This window comes from Salvelinus sp. IW2-2015, linkage group LG30, assembly GCF_002910315.2.
Source record: "Salvelinus sp. IW2-2015 linkage group LG30, ASM291031v2, whole genome shotgun sequence".
Lineage (NCBI taxonomy): Eukaryota > Metazoa > Chordata > Actinopteri > Salmoniformes > Salmonidae > Salvelinus > Salvelinus sp. IW2-2015.
In genome coordinates, this window is record NC_036869.1 from 22,088,951 (window position 1) to 22,113,985 (window position 25,035).

Below are 25,035 nucleotides of genomic sequence, written 5' to 3' on the forward strand. Positions count from 1 at the left end.
CCAGTAGCACTGTCTTAGGCGTCTCACAGTACGGACATTGCCATTTATTACCTTGGCCACATCTGCAGTCCTCATGCCTCCTTGCAGCATGCCTAAGGCACATTCACACAGATGAGCAGGGACCCTGGGCATCTTTCTTTTGGTGTTTTCAGAGTCAGTAGAAAGGCCTCTTTAGTGTCCTAAGTTTTCATAACTGTGACCTTAATTGCCTACCGTCTGTAAGCTGTTAGTGTCTTAATGACCGTTCCACAGGTGTATGTTCATTAATTGTTTATGGTTCATTGAACAAACATTGGAAACAGTGTTTAAACCCTTTACAATGAAGATCTGTTATTTGGATTTTTACAAATTATCTTTATCTTTTTGCTGAGTTTAGTGTGCGTTGAATATGAACATTGTTTTTAAATCTTCAGATATGACCTGCTGATACTTGGGAAGGATCTAGCCTGCATTGTATTGGTGTAATTCCCCGATATTACAGCCCAAGTTCTTGGGTAATATTTTTACCACAACTAAACCAGACACTGTGGAACCTGTTGACTATCAAATTAATATTTTAGTCACTTAGAAGCCGCTGTTATGCAGAACAATTTACTATCTACAGATGCAGTGCCTTTACCTTTTCCACATTTTGTTACGTTACAGCCTTATTCAAAAATGTATTAAATAAATACAAAACACCCATAATGACAAAGCGAAAGTGGGTTTTTAGAAATATTTGCAAATGTATTACAAATAAAAACAGAAATACCTTATTTACATAAGTATTCAGAGCCTTTGCTATGTGACTTGATATTGAGCTCAGGTGCATCCTGTTTCCATTGATCAGCCTTGAGATGTTTCTGCAACTTAATTGGAGTCCACCTGTGGTAAGTTCAATTGATTGGACATGATTTGAAACAGCACACACCTGTCTATATAAGGTCTCACAGTTGACAGTGCATAGTGCACAGCAGAAATCAAGCCAGGAGGCCGAAGGAATTGTCCACAGAGCTCCGAGACAGGACTGTGTCGATGCGCAAATCTGGGGAAAATAACCCCAACATTTCTGCAGCATTGAGCGTCCCAAAGAACTCAGTGGCCTCCATCATTCTTAAATGGAAAAAGTTTGGAACCACCAAGAATCTTCTTAGAGCTGGCCACCCGGCCAAACTGAACAATCGGGGGAGAAGGGTCGTGGTCAGGGAGGTGACCAAGAACCTGATGGTTCCTCTGTGGAGATGGGAGAACCTTCCAGAAGGACAACCATTTCTGCAGCACTCCACCAATCAGGCTTTTATGGTAGAGTGGCCAATCGTAAGCCACTCCTCAGTAAAAGGCACCTGACAGCCTGCTTGGAGTTTGCCAAAAGGCACCTAAAGACTATCAGACCACAAGAAACAAGATTCTCTGGTCTGATAAAACCATGATGGAACTCTTTGGCCTGAATGCCAACCTTAACGTCTGGAGGAAACCTGGCACCATCCCTACGGTGAAGAATGGTGGTGGCAGTATCATGCTATGGGGATGTTTTTCAGCGGCAGGGACTAGGAAATTAGTCAGGATCGAGGGAAAGATGAACGGAGCGAAGTACAGTGAGATCTTGATGAAAACCTGCTCCAGAGCGCTCAGCGCCTCAGACTGGGGTGAAGGTTCACCTTCCAACAGGACAACGACCCTAAGCACACAGCCAAGACAACGCAGGAATGGCTTCGGGATAAGTCTCTGAATGTCCTTGAGTGGCCCAACCAGAGCCCGGACTTGAACCTGATCGAACATCTCTGGAGAGACCTGAAAATAGCCGTGCAGCAATGCTCCCCATCCAACCTGACAGAACTTGAGAGGATCTGCAGAGAAGAATGGGAGAAACTCTCCAAATACAGATGTGCCAAGTTTTTACCTTCATACCCAAGAAGACTCGAGGCTGTAATTTCTGCCAAAGGTGCATCAACAAAGTACTGAATAAAGGGTCTGAATAATTATTGAAATGTGATATTTCAGTTTTTTGTTTAATAAATTAGCAAAAATGTCTAAACCTGTTTTTGCTTTGTCATTATGGGGTATTGTGTGTAGTTTGATGGGGATTTTTTTTTATAAATTACATTTTAGAATAAAGCTGTAACCTAACAAAATGTGGGAAAAGTAAAGGAGTCTGAATACTTTCCGAAGGCACTGTATATCTAGGGAAAGGGAATACCTAGTCAGTTGCGCAACTGAATCCATTCAACCAAAATGTGTCTTCCRCATTTAACACAAACCCTCTGAATCARAGAGGTGCGGGGGGCTGTCTTAATCAGCGCCCGGGAGCAGTTGTTGTCGGTTAACTGCCTTGCTCAAGGGCAGAATGGSAGATTTCTTTCTACCTTGCCGGTTCAGGAATTTGAATCARGAACCTTTTGGTTACTGGCCCAACGCTCTTAATCTCCAGGCTACCTGCTGGCCCTAGAGTATCAAGTGTATCAGAGAATTTGCAATAACTGAAGCCGATGCCTGGACCAGGTCTCTCTTGAAAAGTAGATTTTATCTCAAATAAAAATGCATAGCACAGGATACTAAGACAAGACTAATKATCACAAATTGCTATTATGTTTTTATAGCCACTAGGCTACTTACTGAGAAGGAAGGCCCTCCTAACATCTAACATCATCTAGCCTCTCAAAAACACTGAACCCTCACGTTTCTTTAAACTTGATTTCTTCTTGCTCCTTTTCTTTATTCATCTTCTATAAAACATGTCCGATAAAYTCAAATGAAGAAGCTCCGCTCCGGACCCTTAATGAGATCAAATGGCTACACAAGCCCAGTCATTCATCCTGTCAGTCTCCTTAGCAGGAGACGTTGTGATGTCCTCCTCTTTCTGGATGGCACAAGCTGACCACAGGCCTGCACTACAGCTAATTTAACGTCCCGTCCGTCTATTTATGAGGGCTGTTTGAGACGGCCAAACAAAATTAATAACACACTTCGCTTTCGACTTTGGGAAGTRTTAGTGGATTACAGTGTTTTTTTTTAAAGCGACTGGCTGACACGTCTCTGGGCTAAGGCAGATGTGTAGAGCTGACTGGCTCTGTCTTTGGAGTCACTGTCGAGATAGGAGAAGATGTTGAGTGGTTGTGTCGGAGAAAAGAGGAGAAATGGATGCCTGTACTTGTMAAATTTACTTACAAAGACACTTTGTCAACCGCAAATGTTTTGACCATTGTTGGTGTTGCAGTCTGCATTGGAAATGACACCTCATTCATCAAATTCTGAGCAGAAAAAAAGTACCGTCCAAGAGAAAAAAATACGGTTAATATCCTCTGATTTTGGCTTAGGCAGATCCTGTATGCTCGCCTTAGTGTTATACTGTATTTGTCCCCCAAAAAAGACTCCCTCACTTTGTTCCAATCTTAAAGACAGCATACAAGATTCCGAGGCAATCAAAATAACATGGCTAAAAGCATCTATCTTTTACCAGTGATCCGAGTTAATAAGGCATGTTAACCACAGGCAGATTAGAACAACAGAACATTTTATTCTGCATACGCAGCCCACTAAGAGAACCCCACAAATCAGCATCACCCGCAGGGGTCACAGAGTGCCTGAGAGGTCGCTTCTCCACCACCTTCGATCCTAATCCTGCACAATTAATCTCGATGGCCAACCAAAACAACCCCGCTGAAGAGCTGCCGACTCTAAAGAATAAAAGGCAAATAAGACAGAGGACTCTGGCCTGGATGCGGTGTCTGGACCACCAGTTCCGGTGGCCTAAAAGACCAGACAGGAATGGACTTTCAATAAGAAATGTATAGTATTTACACCTGGAATTCCAAATGAAGCAACCATCTTTTTGAATAGCGAATGTAATTAATCAGTTTATGAACGGAGCCAGAATGAAAACCATCTGATTTGCCTGGTCCACTCTGGGTATGGGCTACCACACTCTGATGGATGGCAAGCTGGGGCAGCAGTGGGTGAGGTGATATTTATTAGTCTGTGATATACAGCACAAGCAGCATGAAGGGTTGTGTCTGGTCTGAGTACATGGTAACCATTAGCCTGATCCACCATCCTGAAGCAATGTAAGCTTGCGAGATCAGGACGGTGGATCAGGCTAGGTAACAACAGCTCTAGGTCAACATGCCTTTCTCTGTCTTTCTGTCTGTTTCTCTAACTCCTCATAAACTATAGAACTAATTTGTCCATCTCTGACTCACTCACCCACTCAATCCCCTGTAGGTTATTTGACCACTGGAGACAGAACATTTTTCTCCAGCATCTTTCTCTAGCACTACAGAGCTTTACAGACTCAACACTGACCTCTGCTGGTGTTTTACTGAGCTTACAGTTCTCAACAACTGCTGCTTTTTAGAGTTCTGGTGTGATGAATATAGTTGGTGAATGTGTTTGCAACAATACCTTGACCAGGTGAAGTTCCTACTTTTGTCACTAGATGTCAGCAGAAATACTGTTGGATGATTTTCATTAATGAGATGTACGTTTTAGACAATCAATTTTTCCAAAAATATAATTGAATTCAAAACCTCTAAACTGTCTTGATATGGGTTCTTTAAGGTGTAAACTGTACAATGACATTTGTTAAACTTTCACACACTTCTACATACAACTTAATCTGAGTACCCAGATATATTTTCTATAGGCATTTCGGCCCAGGCCTAAAGTATCAATAACCTCCCAAAAATGTCACACTGCTAAATTCTTATAATTTTACAGATTTTTTAAATAATAMAAATAAAATTATATCATGATTTCATGTGATTTGAATATTAATTATATTTAGAAATCCTCTTCAAAAATGAACAATGTGACCGAGTAGGCCTATCATCCCCATAAATGTGATAGAGAGGTAATCCACATATTTGTCCATAAGGTGGCGCTCTAACCTGCTTATGAGGTTATCTGGTATTCGGAATGACCTGAAGAGGTATACAGGAGTCCTCTGTTCATGCTCACTGACACACTTCCACACCGTGTGACTGACTGCCAACAGCTGCCTCTCACCAACTTGCTGGCTTGTGTATGCTTCGGACAGATTCTATTAATATATCCCTTTCCTCTCATTGACCCATACAAATATCAAGACTAACACACACACAGATTAACATAAACATCCACACATGTACACTATCACATTAGGTTATGTCTAGAGAGCTGTCATACACATGTATACATCTAAAACTCACATGCCCACTTTCTAACATGAAATGTAGAGTCTTGAAGCACCGGGTGCGATGCCAGAGTCAGTGCCCCCCCGCCCTCTCTGTTTCTAAACTTTGATCTCTCTACCAGGTGCATTGCAAGACTAAACCCTACATGCGTAAGCAGGAGCTCCTCGTCTTCTCCAGGTATCACATTCTTTCCTGGTTAGAGTCAGTGTGCCTTTGGTTCTTGGGTCAAATGTCTCCTCCTGTCTTTGACACCACCCTCTGGTCCCCGTGACCCACAAAAACTGCCTGTGCAGGTGTAGCTGCTCTCAGCTTCTTGCCTAAGCACACTCCATACAGTATATTTGCATGGCATGCACGGTGCGGACATATATCATCAATCGATCTGTTCAGGTGACAATGCAGTAAGTGTTTGTGTTTATGGAAATGGATCCTGGCGCTGGCAGCAAACGTGCAAGCTAGAGCAGAATTTGAGCTGTGCTGTAGGCTAATGTTCTCTTGTGCATTTCTGCTAGGTGATCTCTTTGACAGATGCTGTCGAATTCAATTGTATCTTTCTCTATTGCACCAAACCCTCACTGTCTTTCTGTCTGTCACTGACCTGTTTTGAGCCTGAGCTTGACTTGATTGATTGTCCACTGGGCACCGATGTCATTTCAGCGCCTAGTTTACATTACACTTCACGCCTTTCGCCAACACAAATACTGGTGACACATGCGGCCAGACAGGCCACCCAACTGGATTGACACCGTTAAACAGGATTGCTTCTATGGGATTTGCTCATTATCGTCTACAAGGTCATCTGAACTACTGGCAGTGTTTTGATAGCTCTTTTCTAGACAGCAGCTGCTGCATTGTCGTCTGACATGTGATATACTGCACAGGCAGTTTGGCTTCGGAGTTGTGATCAGCAATCGCCACCAGTGTCATGTAGTGACATTGGCAAGTAGTACCATCATTGAACATGCAAATGTGGATTCATCTCATACATGTTTGCTCTCGCTGTGTAATATACTGATTGTATGTTATTTTTGCAATATAATGTACAAAAGGATACCCTTAGGCCTCCATATACAGTAACTGTATGGACTTTGTGGTTGTCATGTCAAATTGGAAAATGATCATGAATAATGCGTAGATTACAGTCTGGGGGCAGTACACAAGCATGGGTTCCCTGAGAACACAATGCAAGTCGTGAGAGTAGGCAGTGATGCATCCCCATGTATTCCTCACACCAAACAAAGACGGACCGCGTTGAGGCGTCACATCCAAACAAGCTTTATAGATCAGCTAGTCTTTGCATTTGTCTAGGCAGTTAGCCACACGTCTGCGCCGGTCCTTTAAGAGCTTAGTGCACCTTTGCTCTGTTGCCCTGTTTACCTCCAGATATGGCCCATGGTCTGTGAGGAAATGTGAGCACACCAATCCCTCTAGGTTGGCAAGTGCCAGGGAAAGACGATCAGCGGGGAGGCGGGGATGTCTCAAATACTTTACAACGTCATGTAGAGTTCACACCTCCCATTTTAAGCCAGAGTTAGGGTAGAAGGCAATAGGGCAGGCAATTAGGGTCAGAGAGACAGTCCCACAGAGAAAGAGAGAGAAGCTTCATGAACATAAGCAACTAGTCTGGCAAGAGTAGAATTTTTAGTAGTTTTTTTTTTAAACCTGACACTGACTGCACTGGCTGGCCAGAGGAAGCCTTCCACCAACAAGAACATCAAGAAGCTGCGCACCATCTGCATGGTGTCCAGCCTGACCCGGAGCTGGCAGAACTGGGTGTCCGAGGTCAAGGACAAGTAGGCCAAGGAACCTGTCGGCTGGGCTAGTGACGCCCTAAGAGCGCTTTGGGACGAACCACCAAAGACGCCAAGCACCACTAAATTAGCAACTTGGGAGAAGAGGGTTTGTCCCAGTCAGGATCTCACCACTGGCACCAACCTACCTGCTGATCAGAACAACCCTTCAGCTGACCAGCAGGAGTCCCAAGGCAGTTCTCCTCCTTCCCAATTGGTGGATAAAAGGAAGACTCTGCTAGTGCTTCAAGGAGAGTCCCGGATCAAGACCAAGACGGTGGTGAAGACTGTGACCAGCGGCATTCAGGAGAGGAGTGTGCGCATTACATTTCTGACCGAGCGGATTTGTAAGCAGGCTCCACCACCAGGGGAGGAGATAGACAGAATGCTGAGCAATAGGGAGTCGCCCACACTCCGCAGAAAGTGCTCCGATGTGTTGGAGCTGACCTGCAGCTGGAAGGAGAAGGAGCGGAATGTACCGACAGAGGGAGAATTTGGAGATGGGCGCACCTGTAGCGTGGACACAGAGGATAGTCGGTACTCTGAGTCAGAGGAAAGGGCCCTTGAGGCGGAGAGCGGCCAAGGTAAACCTGGACAGATAGACAGCTCTAAACCAGGACAGACAAACCGCACTGAACCTGGACAGACAAACCGCACTGAACCTGGACAGACAAACAGCACTGAACCTGGACAGACAAACAACACTGAAGCTGGACAGACAGACAGCTCTAAACCTGGACAGACAGACACTTCTAAACCTGTAAAGCCAGATAGCGCTGAGTCATCCGGGGAGGCCAAGCAGAGGGACAATGACAGCGTCTCACCGAAAGGGAAAATTGAGTCATGGGTGAGGGTTAAAATACCCTCCATCTTAGTGTGAGTTCAATGTTCTTTCTTCATGTACAAGTGATGGTGCATGACGGCCCGTTATTGAACATTGCCCCCGAATATGTCAAGGATCATGCTAATACACCTATATCATTTTTATTCAGCACATTTCTGCGCAAATAAAACGGTATAGCGCAAAACCTGTTCCGAGCTTTACAGTGGAAATAGATGTTGCCATGATTGATGACTGTTTCATTATTTGGTAAATATTTTTGTGATTGTCCTTCACAGGGGCAGAAAGGAGTTGGATGACGCCAACAGGATCAACGCTCTCTCAAGGAAGTACAGTGCCGTGGGCGATCTGAAGAGCCGCTGGCAGAACTGGTCCTCGACGCACACCGTCAAGCAGAAGCTCAACCCCTTCAGTGATGACTTTGACTATGAATACTCCATGTCCCTACGCCTCCGCAAGGGCGAGGAGGGTTACGGACGTCCCAAAGAAGGCACGAAAACAGCCGAACGGGCCAGGCGAGCCGAGCAACACATCCACGGTGAGATAGCCGACATGTGCTATGTGATCAGGACTATGAACGACCCAGATCCCGACGGGAAGACCCGCGTCACTTTCAGAGAACTGTTTGATAGATACGTACGCATCTCTGACAAGGTGGTGGGGATTCTTCTGAGAGCCAGGAGGCATGGGAAGGTGGCGTTCAAGGGGGAGATGCTGTGGCAAGGGCAGGACGACGGTGTTATCATCACCCTGTTGGTGTGACGTCATCTGAGGTGGAACCATACAGAACTAAGGAGACATAAGTCCTTTTTAACGTTGAATGATTATGCGCTGATAGACGTGGATATTCTTCTCAATAGGAACTTAGACAATTTGCTGCTATGGTTTACTGAAGATTTGATGTCAGTATCTAACTCAATATTGTATGTTATTTTGTTGCTTACAGCTGCAGTGTATTTATTTCCCGTGGGCACCAGAGGTAATGCTTGAACTTGATTGATTTGTGTTGGATTAAAGCTTTTTACTAGCTTTTAAAGTACAGTTTTCTGCGTCTTTATATTATATCTGAACTCATGAATCATGTTAGAACATCTATGAATATATGCCTAATTAATAGCTTCTTTGACTTGAGGAACATTGTGTAGTTTAAACAGGGATTGAGTTTCATGATGCACAGCACAAGCCAACTCTGATGAGATTTGGGAGACATGAAATCTGAGATACAAAGGCTACAGTGCACACCATGCAGGGGAGGCTGGTGGGGGGAGCTATAGGAGGACTTGTCTTGTAATGGCTGGAATGGAATCAATGGAATGGTAACAAACACATGGAAACTACGTGTTGGACTCCATTCCATTTATTCCATTCCAGCCATTACAATTAGCCTCTACTCCTATAGCTCCTCCCACCAGCCTCCTCTGATGTTATGTATTGTGTGCCTGACAGAGCTGAACTCAGATGTGGGCACATTGGCTGTGTTTAGACAGGCAGCCCAATTGTGATGTTATTTTCACTAATCAGATCAGCTCTGAAAAAGATCTGATGTGAAAAGATCTGATGTGATTGGTCAAAAGACCAATTAGTGGAAAAAATATCAGAATTGTGTGTGTGAACGCAGCCCTTGTGAACATGTTTGACCTCCAGGTCTGATACCTAATCGGATCCCTAAGTCTAAAATACACTTGATACTTTATTAATCAACAAAACTTGGTGTCAGTTTACRGTCTCTGATATGGATTGTCCACTTTTATTTGAATAACCATACTTTCTATTCGTCAATCTATTAATTTCAATGTAATTGTTATGAAGGGAGTTAAATCCTGGGACTTTGTTGATYAGTAAACTCTTAATAACCGTAGCCCAAACCTAAAAAAACAAGTAGAGTTCACCTAACATGACATAATTTCCTCGCAAATGACACAAGACATAATCTGTGAACTGCTTACTAACAACACATACTTACACCAATGCTTTTATCACGTTGGACAACATTCTTCCTAATCGAGACATCATTTTGTATTTTTGGGAGAAAGAACAATTCATTAAATGATCTAAAATCTGTTGAGCTGATGAGGAGTCATGATCCTGTCTTCATCATTAAATAATGTTCTGCTTACAGAAAATGCATGGCCTACCTGTATCAKTAGTTACGCTATGTACTGTTTGTGTATGTTTCTCCCTATTGATGGCATTTATTTGAGATGTATTTAGTTTTTATGTTGTAATCTTGTGTATAYACTACTGGTCAAAAGTTTGGACACGCCTACTCATTCAAGGGTTTTCTTCATTTTTTCTACATTGTAGAATAATAGTGAAGACCTCAAAACTATGAAATAACACATATGGAATCATGTAGTAACCAAAAAAATATTAAAATATACTTCAAATACCCACCCTTTACCTTCATGACAACTTTGCCTTGTTAAAAGTTCATTTGTAGATTTTCTTTCCTTCTTAATGTGTTTGAGCCAATCAGTTGTGTTGTGACAAGGTGGGGGGGGGGTAAAAAGATGGTCTTTTACCAAATAGGGCTAAGTCCATATTATGGCATTGTCCTGTTTTTCAACAGGACAATGACCCAACACACCTCCAGGCTGTGGAAGGGCTATTTGATCAAGAAGGAGAGTGATAGTGCTGCATCAGATGACCTGGCCTCCACAATCCCCCGAAATTAAGCAAATTGAGATGGTTTGGGATGAGTCGCCCCGCAGAGTGAAGGAATAGCAGCCAACAAGTGCTCAGCATATGTGGGAACTCCTTCAAAACTGTTGGAAAAGCATTCCAGGTGAAGCTGGTTGAGAGAATGCCAAGAGTGTGCAAAGCTGTAAAAAATACTTGTTATGGCTGCAGGGGGCGTATTGAAAAACTGGAAAATATGTGCAAATTTTCAAACGGCCTCTTAATCAATTTTTGCTCTTACAATATGCATATTATTATTACTATTGGATAGAAAACAGTCTCTAGTTTCTAAAACCGTTTTAATTATTTCTCTAAGTGGAACAGAACAATTTTTACAGCCCATTTCCTATCCGGAAGATGCGAGATGTCCAATCTCGATTGTCGCTTTTCAAGCCCTTGTCTATAAAAGGGCATGTCACTTAGGACTGTAGAAACACATCATACGCCTTCCTCTGGATGTCATGCGGAAGTGAGAGAAGAAATCACTTGATTATCTCGGTCAGGGATTGTATACAACCTCTTGGAGTGAGAAGTGCGCACTTTATTTTTTTTGGAAGGCGCGAAGTTGGATCTGGAGTAGCCTCCTGGAAAACCGTCGTTATAGGTGAATATGATCTCTGGCTTCGATTTTATTTGATACATGTCACAATATCATCCTAAGTATGTTTTTTCAATTACTTTATTTATTATTGAATTTATTCTGGACTTTAGAGGTGATGCGTCGCAAGATTGTTCAAGAACGAGAGGTTAGCAACGCACGGCCAGTGTGCTTGCTAATTCTGAGGGAAATCGTTCGTTATGGATCCAAATAAAGTCGGTTCTGAACAAAGACACCCTTGGAGAACATTCTGATGGAAGATCAACAAAGATAAGGACCCATTTGGATGCTATTTATATATATCTGTCGACGCTGCTATGCTTCGTTTGCCTTGAGCCATGCTGTTGTGATGGTATATAGTGTAGCTAATATGACGATATATTGTGTTTTCGCTGTAAACACTTCAAAATCTGAAATTTGGCTATATTCACAAGATATTGTCTTTCATTAGCTATCCACCATATATTGTTCTAATGTTATGATGTGTATTATAGTGACGTTGTGTCTGTATTTTCTCTGGCTACTCCCGTGCGATTTTGACTGTAGCTATGATGTAGCAGTAATGTAAAACTGTTTATAGCTAAATATGCACATTTTTTGAACAAAACATAGATTTATTGTGTAACATGTTATAGGACTGTCATCTGAGTAGTTTTTCTAGGATTTAGGTTGTTCTAGGTTAGTTAGGTTGGTGTGCATGCTACTTGCATCCTACTTGTGCTGTGAAAACTGTCTGTCCTTTTTTTATTTGTGGTGAGCTAACCTAAAATATATGGTGGTGTTTCTCTGTAAAACATTAAAAAAATCGACAGTGCTGGATACAAGATGTTTATCTTTCAATGCTGCATGTTTGGACTTGTAATGTGTGAAAGTTAAATACTAAAAAAAAATAGATTTTGAATTTCGCGCCCTGCACTTGAGCTGGATGTTGTCATAGGTGTACCGGTGTCGGGCTGCAGCCATAACAGGTTTAACACTTTTTTGGTTACTACACTACTATGATTTCATAGTTTATGTTTTCACTATTATTCTACAATGTAGAAAATAGTAGAAATAAAGAAACCCTTGAATGAGTAGGTGTTCTAAAAATTTTGACCGGTAAAGTATTATGTTTTCATGTATTTTCAAGAGGACCATAATAGAAATAACTAACTTTTTTTTGTGTCATCCTTGATTATTTTAATGTCATTGTACTGTATCCACATGTGTGGTTATATTGTGTTTAAAATGGTAAAATAAATCAAATCAAATAAATAATTAAGGAATGTAATAATTTAAATGTAGAGGTTTGTTCTTTATGAATGCAGAATCCACCTGACTTTCCTCATTTGTGTTCAGAACAAATTATGTAAAAAAGGCTATCTCCAGACAGGAACTTAATTTTACAGTAATTGACACATTTTGTGGCAAACAATTTATTATTATTATTATTATTATTTATAATTTTTTCCTGGTAGTCTACCACCATCCAGTTTTTGGTTGAATTTATTTATCTGCCTTTCTTTTTGCTTTGAAATTGAAAGTAGAATTGTGATAGACACAGGTTATTGTGTCTATCACCTAAATAGTCATCCAGCAGGTGATCCCAACAATCCCAATCAGGGTCACCTGGATACTAGAAGTAACCCAAGGGTGCTCTCCAGTGGCAACCTCAGGTAGTACACTCAAAGGAGAAAACCTGACCTGTGACAGGCACAAGCAGACAAATAACGGCGCAGTACAACACTGGTGTGCAGAACGGCATCTCGGAATGCACAACTCATCGGTCCTTGTCATGGATGGGGCTATTGCAGAGGACGACCACACCGGGTTCCACTCCTATCAGCTAAAAACAAGAAGAAGTAGCTCCAGTGGGCATGTGATCACCAACACAGGGCAACTGAGGAGTTCAGATTACTTGACCGGCCTGCGCAGTCCCCAGACCTCAACCCTATAGAGCATCTTTGGGATGAGATGGAAAGGGCTGTTCGCAGCATAAATGCACCGCCGTCCAATCTGCAGTAACTGCGTGATGCCATCGCGGGAGCATGAACCAACAACCCTGCGGAACGTTTCCGACACCTTGTAGAATACCCCGAAGAAGTCAGGCTGTTCTGGAGGCTAAGGGGGTTCCGACCCAGTACTAGATAGGCGTACCTAATGAACTGTCCGGTGAGTGTATAATAATAATAATAATATATGCTATTCAGCAGAAACTTTTATCCAAAATCGAGTTGCAGTCATACCATTTGAACGGTTCTGAATTAGTTTGACCTTAAGAATTGTGTAGTAGGCTTGCATAAATGCCATTTGCGTCGGTGTAAAGTGTACTTAAGTAAAAAATACTTTTAAGTATGTACTACTGAAATAGTTTTGGGGGGTATCTGTAGTTTACTTTCTAATTTTGCCAACTTTTACTCCACTACATTTATTTCAAACAGCTTGGAAAGTTCCAGAAAATAATGTAATGGCTTTAGAAGCTTCTGATAGGCTAATTGACATAATTTGAGTCAATCGGAGGTATACCTGTGGGTGTACTTCAAGGCCTACCTTCAAATTCAGTGCCTCTTTGCTTGACATGATGGGAAAATCAAAAGAAATCAGCCAAGACCTCAGAAAATTWATTGTAGACCTCCACAAGTCTGGTTCATACTTCGGAGCAATGTCCAAACGCCTGAAGGTACCACGTTCATCTGTACAAACAATAGTACGCAAGTATAAACACCATGGGACCACGCAGCCGTCATACCGCTCAGGCAGGAGACGCATTCTGTCTCCTAGAGATGAACGTACTTTGGTGCAAAAAGTGTAAATCAATCAAAGAACAACAGCAAAGGACCTTGTGAAGATGCTGGATGAAACAGGTACAAAAGTATCTATATCCACAGTWAAACGAGTCCTATATCGACATAACCTGAAAGGCCGCTCATCAAGGAAGAAGCTACTGCTCCAAAACCGCCATAAAAAAGCCAGACTATGGTTTACAACTGCACATTGGAACAAGGATCGTACTTTTTGGAGAAATGTCTTCTGGTCTGATGAGACAAAAATAGAACTGTTTGCCCAAAATGACCATTGTTATGTTTAGAGGAAAAAGGGGGAGGCTTGCAAGCCGAAGAACACCATCCCAACCGTGAAGCACGGAGGTGGCAGCATCATTTTGTGGGGGTGCTTGCTGCAGGAGGGACTGGTGAACTTCACAAAATAGATGGCATCATGAGGAGAGAAAATTATGTGGATATATTGAAGCAACATCTCAAGACWTCAGTCAGGAAGTTAAAGCTTGGTCGCAGATGGGTCTTCCAAATGGACAATGACCCCAAGCATACTTCCATAGTTGTGGCAAAATGGCTTAAGGACAACAAAGTCAAGGTGTTGGAGGGGCCATCACAAAGCCCTGACCTCAATCCTATAGAAAATGTGTGGGAAAAACTGAAAAAACGTGTGCGAGCAAGGAGGCCTACAAACCTGACTCAGTTATACCAGCTCTGTCATGAGGAATGGGCCAAAATTCACCCAATTTATTGTGGGAAGCCTGTGGAAGGCTACCCAAAACGTTTGACCCAAGTTAAACAATTTAAAGGCAATGCTACTAAATACTAATTGAGTGTATGTAAACTTCTGACCCACTGGGAATGTGATGAAAGAAATCAAAGCTGAAATAAATCACTCTACTATTATTCTGACATTTCACATTCTTAAAATAAAGTGGTGATCCTAACTGACCTAAAACAGGGAATTTTTACTAGGATTAAATGTCCGGAAACTGTGAAACTGAGTTTAAATGTATTTGGCTAAGGTGTATGGAAACTTCTGACTTCAACTGTACATGTCTCTCCTTGTGATTTTTCTAATCAATTTAAATTGTATTAGTCACATACACATRGTTAGCAGATGTTATAGCGAGTGTAGCAAAATGCTTGTACTTTCATGATTGATCGGTCAATAGATAGAAGCGCACAGGTTAAAAGGTACAATTAATCTCAGGTTTTAGATTAAAATATATTTAGTAGCAATAATACCTCTGTTAATAGAAGTACTTTCATATCTTAATGTAATTTTAGTCTGCATTTACTCTTCCATGCTCTCCCAATTCCTCAAACTTTAATACATTTATTTGCAAAATAAATATTATGTGTCTGTGAGCTGAAATAGGAGCAATAACCGGTAGATACTGTACGTCAAATGACATACGTTGAACCTCAACAATACATTCACAACTTGGACTGTTCATTTCAATTAGAACAGAAGCATAAATCAGAAGCTGCAACCTGTTCACAATAAACTTGAACGCTAGAACACTTAGAGTCTCAGTGCTAATCAAAAGGGGACAATTGACATGTCCATGGAAGCTGTGAGGGTCGACGCTGGTAGACAGGAAGCAGGTACAGGGAGTGAACGTTTAATCAGCAGCGGACACGGAACAGGACAGCGTCTGGACAGGAACACATAACGACATTATTAATGCTGACACAGGGAACAAACGGGGGCGCAGACAGAAATAGGGAAGGCAATCAACAAAGTGAAGGAGTCCAGGTGAGTCCAGTGAGCGCTGATGCGCGTTATGATGGTAACAGGTGTGCGTGATGAAGGGCAGCCTGGCGCCCTCGAGTGCCAGAGAGGGAGCAGACGTAACAGAACCACTCTTTTTACATTTTGTTCTACGCATATATTACGGACAACAGGGAGCTGAAAACACTAGGCTATCATTCAAACCTGATATATCTCATGAGTGAGTCGCTCATTTGAGGGACAATCATCTACAGTACACTATCACACCTATTAAGCTAAATATGTATTTGAATTCAAGAAGTTTAAGCTGCCTATCAATCACTGTTTTTGAAACCAGTGGACAGCCAGTGAAAAATGCACTCTTGCAACAGCTGCATATAGCAGATCCAAGCCTATGGAATAAATGTGGGGCTTTTATTGCTCATGCTAATAAAACATTTAAAATCCATAGGCCTAATGGACACATGCTCAAACATGCACACTTTTGATAGACTTAAAAGGGCAATCTGTATTTGCTATATCCATTTTTGGATATATATATATAATATATACACATACACAAAAGTTTGGAGTCATTTAGAAATGTCCTTGTTTTTTAAAGAAAAGCTCATTTTTGGTCCATTAATATACAGTTAAGACATTGTTAATGTTGTTAATGATTATTGTAGCTGGAAACAGCAGATTTTTTATGGAATATCTACATAGGCGTACAGAGGCCCATTATCAGCAACCATCACTCCTGTGTTCCAATGGCACGTTGTGTTAGCTAATCCAAGTTTATCATTTTAAAAGGCTAATTGATCATTAGAAAACCCTTTTGCAATCATGTTAGTACATCTGAAAACTGTTGTTCTGATTAAAGAATCAATAAAACTGGCCTTCTTTAGACTAGTTGAGTATCTGGAGCATCAGTATTTGTGGGTTCGATTACAGGCTCAAAATGGCCAGAAACAAAGACTTTCTTCTGAAACTCTTCAGTCTATTCTTGTTCTGAGAAATTAAGGCTATTCTATGGAAGACATTGTCAATGTGATAGTCTGAGGGTGCTTTGGTGGTGGTAGTTAAGTGGGAGATTTGTACAGGGCAAAAGGGATCTTGAAGAAGGAAGGCTATCACTCCATTTTGCAACGCCATGCCATACTCTGTGGACGGTGCTTAATTGGAGCCAATATCCTCCTACAACAGGACAATGACCCAAAGCACAGCTCCAAACTATGCAATAACTATTTAGGGAAGAAGCAGCAGGCTGGTATTCTGTATATAATGGAGTGGCCAGCACAGTCACCGGATCGCAACCCTACTGAGCTGTTGTGGGAGCAGCTTGACCGTATGGTACGTAAGAAGTGCCCATCAAGCCAATCCAACTTGTGGGAGGTGCTACAGAAAGCATGGGGTGAAATCTCTTCAGATTACCTCAACAAATTGACAACTAGAATGCAAAAGGTCTGCAGGGCTTTAATTGCTGCAAATGGAAGATTCTTTGACAAAAGCAAAGTTTGAAGGACACAATTATTATTTMAATTAAAAATCATTATTTATAACCTTGTCAATGTCTTGACTATATTTCCTATTCATTTTGCAACTCATTTCATGTATGTTTTCATGGGAAAAAAGGACATTTCTAAGTGACCCCAAACTTTTGAACGCTAGTATATTTATAAATATATATATTTACCTCGTACCCCTGCACATTGACTCGGTACCAACTCCTTGTATATAGCCTTGTTATTAATTGTGTTACTATTTCCTTWTTTTATTTAGCAAATGTAGCTTATTTTTTAAACTCTGCATTTGAAAGGGGTCGTAAGCATTTCACTGAAATGTCTACACCTGTTGTATTCACAGGATTGGGTAGGTTACTTTGTAAAAGTAATCTGTTACTAGTTACCTGTCAAATTTTAATCAGTAATGTACGTTTTGGATTACCCAAACTCAGTAACGTAATCTGATACATTCCGTTACTTTTAGATTACTTTCCCCTTAATGTAATATGTACATGTAGGTAGGACTAGCAGCAGCATATGTGGAGTGTGAAAGTGTGTCTGTGTGAGGCATCAATATGCACGTGTGTGTGTGTTGGAGTGTTAGTGTAATATACGTGAGTGTGTGGGTAGAGTCCAGTGAGTGTGCATGGTGCCAGTGCAAGACAGTCTGGGTAGCCATTTGATTAACTGTTTAGGAGTATTATGGCTTGGGGGTAGAAGCTGATCAGGAGCCTTTTGGTCCCAGACTTAGCAGTCCAGTACCGAGCGTCAGAGCCGGTGTAGTAGGATTCGATCTTCAGCAGCTCTAGCCTTTTGAGTTTTTGCCTGTAAGCAGGAATAAGGAAGATAGATTTATGGTCAGATTTGCCAAATGGAGGGCGAGGGAGTGCTTTAYATGCATGTCTGTGTGTGGAGTAAAGGTGATCTCCAGTTTTTTCGCCTCTAGTTGTTTGAGATACATGGTTTCTCTCTCTCCTCCCCAAGGACTCTTGGGGCATGGCCTTTTAGGCTATGACTTCTCTCTCCATGTCTGATCATGCCTAGATTATGAATGTTTAGTTAACGTTAGGTGGTGGTGAGGGTAGGTGGTGAGGGTAGGTAACAACATCTCCACCCCGCTGATCCTCAACACTGGGGCCCCACAAGTGTGCGTTCTGAGCCCTCTCCTGTACTCCCTGTTCACCCACGACTGCGTGGCCATGCACGCCTCCAACTCAATCATCAAGTTTGCGGACGACACTACAGTGGTAGGCTTGATTACCAACAACGACGAGACGGCCTACAGGGAGGAGGTGAGGGCCCTCGAAGTGTGGTGTCAGGAAAATAACACTATCACACTCAACGTCAACAAACAAAGGAGATGATGTGGACTTCAGGAAACAGCAGAGGGAGCACCCCCTATCACATCGATGGGACAGTAGTGGAGAAGGTGGAAGTTTAAGTTCCTCTGTGTCACATCACGGACAAACTGAATTGGTCCACCCACACAAACAGCGTTGTGAAGAAGGCGCAGCAGCGCTCTTCAACCTCAGGAGGGCTGAAGAAATTCGGCTTGTCACCAAAAGCACTCACAAACTTCTACAGATGCACAATCGAGAGCATCCTGTCGGGCTGTATCACCGCCTGGTACGGCAACTGCTCCGCCCACAACCGTAAGGCTCTCCAGAGGGTAGTGAGGTCTGCACAACGCATCACCGGGGGCAAAACTACCTGCCCTCAGGACACCTACACCACCGATGTCACAGGAAGGCCATAAAGATCATCAAGGACAACAACCACCCGAGCCACTGCCTGTTCACCCCGCTATCATCCAGAAGGCGAGGTCAGTACAGGTGCATCAAAGCGGGGACGAGAGGCTGAAAAACAGCTTCTATCTCAAGGCCATCAGACTGTTAAACAGCCCACTAACATTTAGTGGCTGCTGCCACATACTGACTCAACTCCAGCCACTTTAATAATGGGAATTGATGGAATTATGTAAAAATGTATCACTAGCCACTTTAAACAATGCCACTTAATATAATGTTTACATACCCTACATTACTCATCTCATATGTATATGTATATACTGTACTCTATATCATCTACTGCATCTTGCCATCTTTATGTAATACATGTATCACTAGCCACTTTAAACTATGCCACTTTATGTTTACATACCCTACATTACTCATCTCATATGTATAGACTGTACACTATACCATCTACTGCATCTTGCCTATGCCGTTCTGTACCATCACTCATTCATATATCTTTATGTACATATTCTTTATCCCTTTACACTTGTGTGTATAAGGTAGTAGTTGTGGAATTGTTAGGTTAGATTACTTGTTGGTTATTACTGCATTGTCGGAACTAGAAGCACAAGCATTTCGCTACACTCGCATTAACATCTGCTAACCATGTGTATGTGACAAATAAAATGTGATTTGATTTGATTTATTGCTTTGTGACTTAAGCTTTATGCCTTATATAATGCGAATTCATTCATTTAGCAAAGTTATTAAATAATCCTGCTTTGATTTTCACTTCTCATTACCAGTGCTTGATAGTTAATTCCTTTACAAACTATGGCCCTTACATATTGCTAAATCCTCTTTATGCAGTCAGATAAACATGTTCATAGACTTTGTTAAATAGCTGTATAGTCTTATCACGAGTTATGTGAGGTTATATAATATATCAAATATTACCCATCACACGCCTGTCTCTAAAACATTGAGCCATCTTGAACAATGTGTTAATGTCCTCCCATAATAAACAACTGTAAAGCAATTGCTCTTCTCGGTTCCAGGTTCCAGCTGAGTTCCAGAGTGGGCCGTAACAGCACCAACATGTTCCTGTTTGAGCAACCTGGACTCAGAGGCGAGTGGATAAACCACCTCTACCCTCCGTTCCATTGGCAAACGTTCCATTTGCCATCACTGGAGAATAACTAGACGTGCTCCGTTTATAGGACTATCCTCTCAACGTGATCTGAAGAACTGCGATATCCTATGTTTCTCCGTGTCGTGGCTAAACAAGGACGCAGAAAATATTAACCAAGCTGTTTTTTCGAGAAATCGGCAGGACATAACGGCAGTGTCGGGTAAACTCAAGGGGGGGGGGGGGGGTGTCTCTTTGTTAACAACAGCTGGTGCGCGATCTCTAACATTAAGGGAGTCTCAACGGTTCTGCTCGCCTGAGTTAGAATACCTCACAATAAGCTGTAGACCATACTATTTACCAAGACAGTTTTCATCTATGTTTTCGTAGTTGTCTATTTACCACCACAAACTGATGCTGTGACTAAGACTTCATTCAACAGAGCTGTACGGGGCCATAAGCAAACAAGAAAATGCTCACCCAGAGGCGGTTCTCCTAATGTGCGGTGATTTTAATGTAGGAAAACTGAAATCCGTTTTACCTCATTTCTACCAGCATGTCACACAGCCGGACAGGAACAAAAAGAGAAAGAGACAATTCATCGGAGGCCCTTTTATAACATCTGACTGTTTGGAGTTGTTTGTTGACCAATAGCATTACTGTTGAGTTAACTTCCAATCAGACCTACAGGATGTAAAGACAACAGCACCATTTGCTTTACAGAGATGTGACAAGAGGGGGTTGGTGAGATAATGCAGCATTCCTAAAACAACACAAAGGAAACCCTTGAATACAGTGTAAAGAGTCACTTCGGAGGCTGGGCCCACCATTACAGAGGTTACGTTACATTTAGGAATGCAAATAAGAGTATACTGGTCAGGCAATCAGTCGTTTTTGTATTTACATTTACATTTAAGTCATTTAGCTGACGCTCTTATCCAGAGCGACTTACAATTTGGAAAGTTCATACATATTCATCCTGGTCCCCCCGTGGGGAATGAACCCACAACCCTGGCGTTGCAAGCGCCATGCTCTACCAACTGAGCCACACGGGACGTGTGTATTCGTTCACCAGGAATTATACTTATATAGGGTATCTCCCTAGGTGCAGTGTGGTACTGCATGTCAATTCAACTGTCCAGTGTTTTATTGATACAAAGCCACAGCCTATATCATGTACTCCATTCATGGTTGCTAAGTCATAATTAGAAATAATGGCATTGGCTACACAGTAATATTTCATATGGACTCAATGTGCCCAGTATTCCCAGCTTACACAGTAATGTAGCTGTTGGGGAGCTCCCATACTCTGAGTGATGTGATACGACCCAGAGGCGACATATACCCAGAGGTGGCACGTACCACTGCCTACTGCTGTGGAATAGGAGTTGTGCTCTGGGGGATCTGTGGGCACAAAGAGAAAACAGTCCTTTCCCATTCAAACGTATTCATCTTGCAGTGCTTTTAAAAATGTTTGCATATTTATTGAAAATGAAATAGACATATCTGATTTACATACAGTACCAGTCAAAAGTTTGGACGCATCTACTCATTCAAGGGTTTTTCTTTATTTTTACTATTTTCTACATTGTAGAAGAGATCAAAACTATGAAATAACACAGCACAGTTGACCTATAAATCTTGAGGCCCTGTACAAACAGCCTGTGGCAAAGAAGTAGGACAGAGCAACCTGGCGTGACCGAAGTAGAGTAGCTGGCATCTATCTATGAGGGTAAATCCATTTGAATTCAATTACTTTTTGACAGCACCTTCCATACATATTTGCCTATTCTCTCAATCAGCTTCATGAGGTAGTCACCTAGAATGCATTTCAATTAACTGGTGTGTCCTGTTAAAAGTTAATTTGTGTAATTTCTTTCCTTCTTAATGCGTTTGAGCCAATCAGTTGTGTTGCGACAAGGTAGGGGTGGTATACAGAAGATAGCCCTATTTGGTAAAAGACCAAGTCCATATTATGGCAAAAACAGCTCAAATAAGCAAACAGAAACGACAGTCCATCATTACTTTAAGACATGAAGTCAATGCGGAAAATTTCAAGAACTTTTCAAGTTTCTTCAAGTGCAGTCGCAAAAACCATGAAGCGCTATGATGAAACTGGCTATGAGGACCGCCACAGGAAAGACCCAGAGTTACCTCTGCTACAGAGGATAAGTTCATTAGAGTTACCAGCCTCAGATTGCAGCCCAAATAAATGCTTCACAGGGTTCAAGTAACAGACACATCTCAACATCAACTGTTCAGAGGAGACTGAGTGAATCAGACATTCATGGTTGAATTGCTGCAAAGAAACCACTACTAAAAGACATCAATAAGAAGAGACTTGCTTGGGCCAAGAAACACGAGCAATGGACATTAGACCGGTGGAAATCTGTCCTTTGGTCTGATGAGACCAAATATGAGATTTCTGGTTTCATCCGCCACGTCTTTGTGAGACGTAGAGTAGGTGAACGGATTATCTCCGCATGTGTGGTTCCCAACCTTTATCTAACTAGGCAAGACAGTAAATTACAAATTCTTATTTACAATGATGGCCTACCGTGGCCAAACCCTAACCTGGACGATGTTGGGCCAATTGTACGCCTCCCTATGGGACTCCCAATCACGGCCGGTTGTGATACAGTCAGGAATCGAACCAGGGTCTGAGATAGTCCCGAGTGGCGCAGCGGTCTAAGGCATTATCATTTGTTTTTCAACAGAACAATGACCCAAAACACACCTCCAGGCAGTGTAAGGGCTATTTGACCAAGAAGGAGAGTGATGGAGTGCTGCATCAGATGACCTGGCCTCCACAATCACCTGACCTCAACCCAATTGAGATGGTTTGGGATGAGTTGGACCACAGTGTGGTGAGAATTTTCCTGCAAGAAATACATAATTGTAGTCTCTTCAAGGTTTAAAAAGGCCTCTAAAGTTTATTTCCACTGAAAATGTCAGACTTGATTCCCAGGTGAGTCTGCTGGGCCATGGAGCTCGTTGCGAGCATTAGCGCAATATGACACTCACCTGGACTCAATCACCTCCTTGATTACCTGCCCTATATATGTCCCTCCCCCAGGTGTCATTGTTTCAGTGTCTGTGCGTTGTTTGTGTTTCTTGGTTTGGTTTATGTTGTGTGTTTTCGTTAACACTCACTCCCTGAACTTGCTTCCCGACTCTCCACGCACATCGTTACGAGAGCAGAACATTAAAAAAACCTGGCACCATTTCAGCCATCAGTTACCTGAGGAAGGATGAAACTATCAAGGCTTTAAATGGTCAAATTTTGGGGGATGACCACCCRATGCAATAAAGTTTTGAATAAACTACTCGTTCATTTTTTAAATAGGCTACAAAACAATAACTGTTTCTTAACCTGTTCATTTTTACCAACTAATACAGTATGTTAAATGTCTGACAACATGCAGACTTTATCCATCAAGACCACACATCGAGCTTAAGATTCAAAAAGGCCTAAAATCAATGCAAGTCTCATTTCCAGGGTGAATAAATGTTTACTAATGTATAAAGGACATCACGCAGGTGTGCCAACTAAAAGATGTATCCCAGACAAGAMTGAAGAATAGGACAAATAGACTGCGTTTAGATATGCAGCACAAATATGATCTTTCTTTTCACAAATTGGCCAATCAGATCAGCTCTGAAAAAGATCTGATGTGATTGGTCAAAAGACCAATTCGTGGAAAAATGATCTGAATTGGGTTGCCTGTCCAAACTCAGCCGGGGACAAGTGAATATAAGTCAGTTATTGTGTTCACAGCAGTTTATGAGCTTGAGTGGTTACAAACATCACATGTTAAATGGCTACGAGACAGAGATAAGGAGACTCTGCTGTAATCAAAGTGAAGGACCCAGTATTCAGGAAGACAGCTTGAAGCAGATGTGTTTCCCCGTCCAGGCCCTTGTCACAGCATGCAGTGGCCTGATARGGCGATGTCAATAAATACATTCTGTACTCTACACCACCAAAGCCATTTTAGCATTTACCGCACGTTCCTGAACAATCCAACCATTTTGTTAGTGTCATTTATATAAATGGSCAATTCAAATACAATATCCAGTTCATAAGCATTGACTGTAATACATCTAGGGTCCTTTGGTGGTCTGGCAGCATGCTGCTTTCTAGTGTTCCTACTCCCTCTATACCTGAAATGCAATAACAAAAACATGAATAACAATAATCCTAGTCAAGCAGTAACTTGGCTAACTAGGCTAATTAAACACTCCTGTAAATGTGTACATCAACCAAATGATACCCAACCAGCTTAATAGTCGATTTGCAGTGAAAATGGGAGGGGCATTTTTCTTGMMACCAATTAATMAATAAACAGGCAGTGGAATTAAGTAGTTTGTTCTAAAGTCCTTAAAATATAGCTTCACATACAGTTGAAGTCGGAAGTTTACATACACTTAGGTTGGAGTCATTAAAACTTGTTTTTCAACSACTCCACACATTTCTTGTTAACAAACTATAGTTTTGGCAAGTYGGTTAGGACATCTACTTTGTGCATGACACAAGTCATTTTCACAACAATTGTTTACAGACAGATGATTTCACTTATAATTCACTGTATCACAATTCCAGTAGGTCAGAAGTTTACATACACTAAGTTGACTGTGCCTTTAAACAGCTTGGAAAATCCCAGAAAATTATGACATGGCTTTAGAAGCTTCTGATAGGCTAATTGACATCATTTGAGTCAATTTGAGGTGTACCTGTGGATGCATTTCAAGGCCTACCTTTAAACTCAGTTCCTCTTTGCTTGACACGGTGGGGAAATCAAAAGAAATCAGCCAAGACCTCAGAAAATAAATTGTAGACCTCCACAAGTCTGGTTCAACCAAAGGACCTTGCAACTGCACATGGGGACAAAGATCGTATTTTTTTGAGAAATGTCCTCTGGTCTGATGAAACAAAACTAGAACTGTTTGGCCATAATGACCATCGTTATGTTTGGAGGAAAAAGGGGGAGGCTTGCAAGCCGAAGAACACCATCCCAACCGTGAAGCACAGGGGTGGCAGCATCATGTTGTGGGGGTGCTTTGCTGCAGGAGGGACTGGTGCACTTCACAAAATATATGACATCATGAGGAAGGAAAATTATGTGGAGATATTGAAGCA

The 25,035-nt window shown here is 41.9% G+C and overlaps 1 protein-coding gene across 1 annotated transcript; it reads left to right on the top strand.

The window, feature by feature from the left end:
• The first annotated feature begins 6,678 nt into the window (after positions 1-6,678).
• On the top strand, positions 6,679-8,814 carry LOC111954863 (actin-binding Rho-activating protein). Its single transcript, XM_024134691.2, has 2 exons — positions 6,679-7,813; positions 8,057-8,814. Exons 1-2 carry the CDS (start codon positions 7,323-7,325, stop codon positions 8,538-8,540), a joined length of 975 nt encoding a protein of 324 aa, XP_023990459.2. The 5' UTR covers positions 6,679-7,322; the 3' UTR covers positions 8,541-8,814.
• Positions 8,815-25,035: the final 16,221 nt, after the last annotated feature.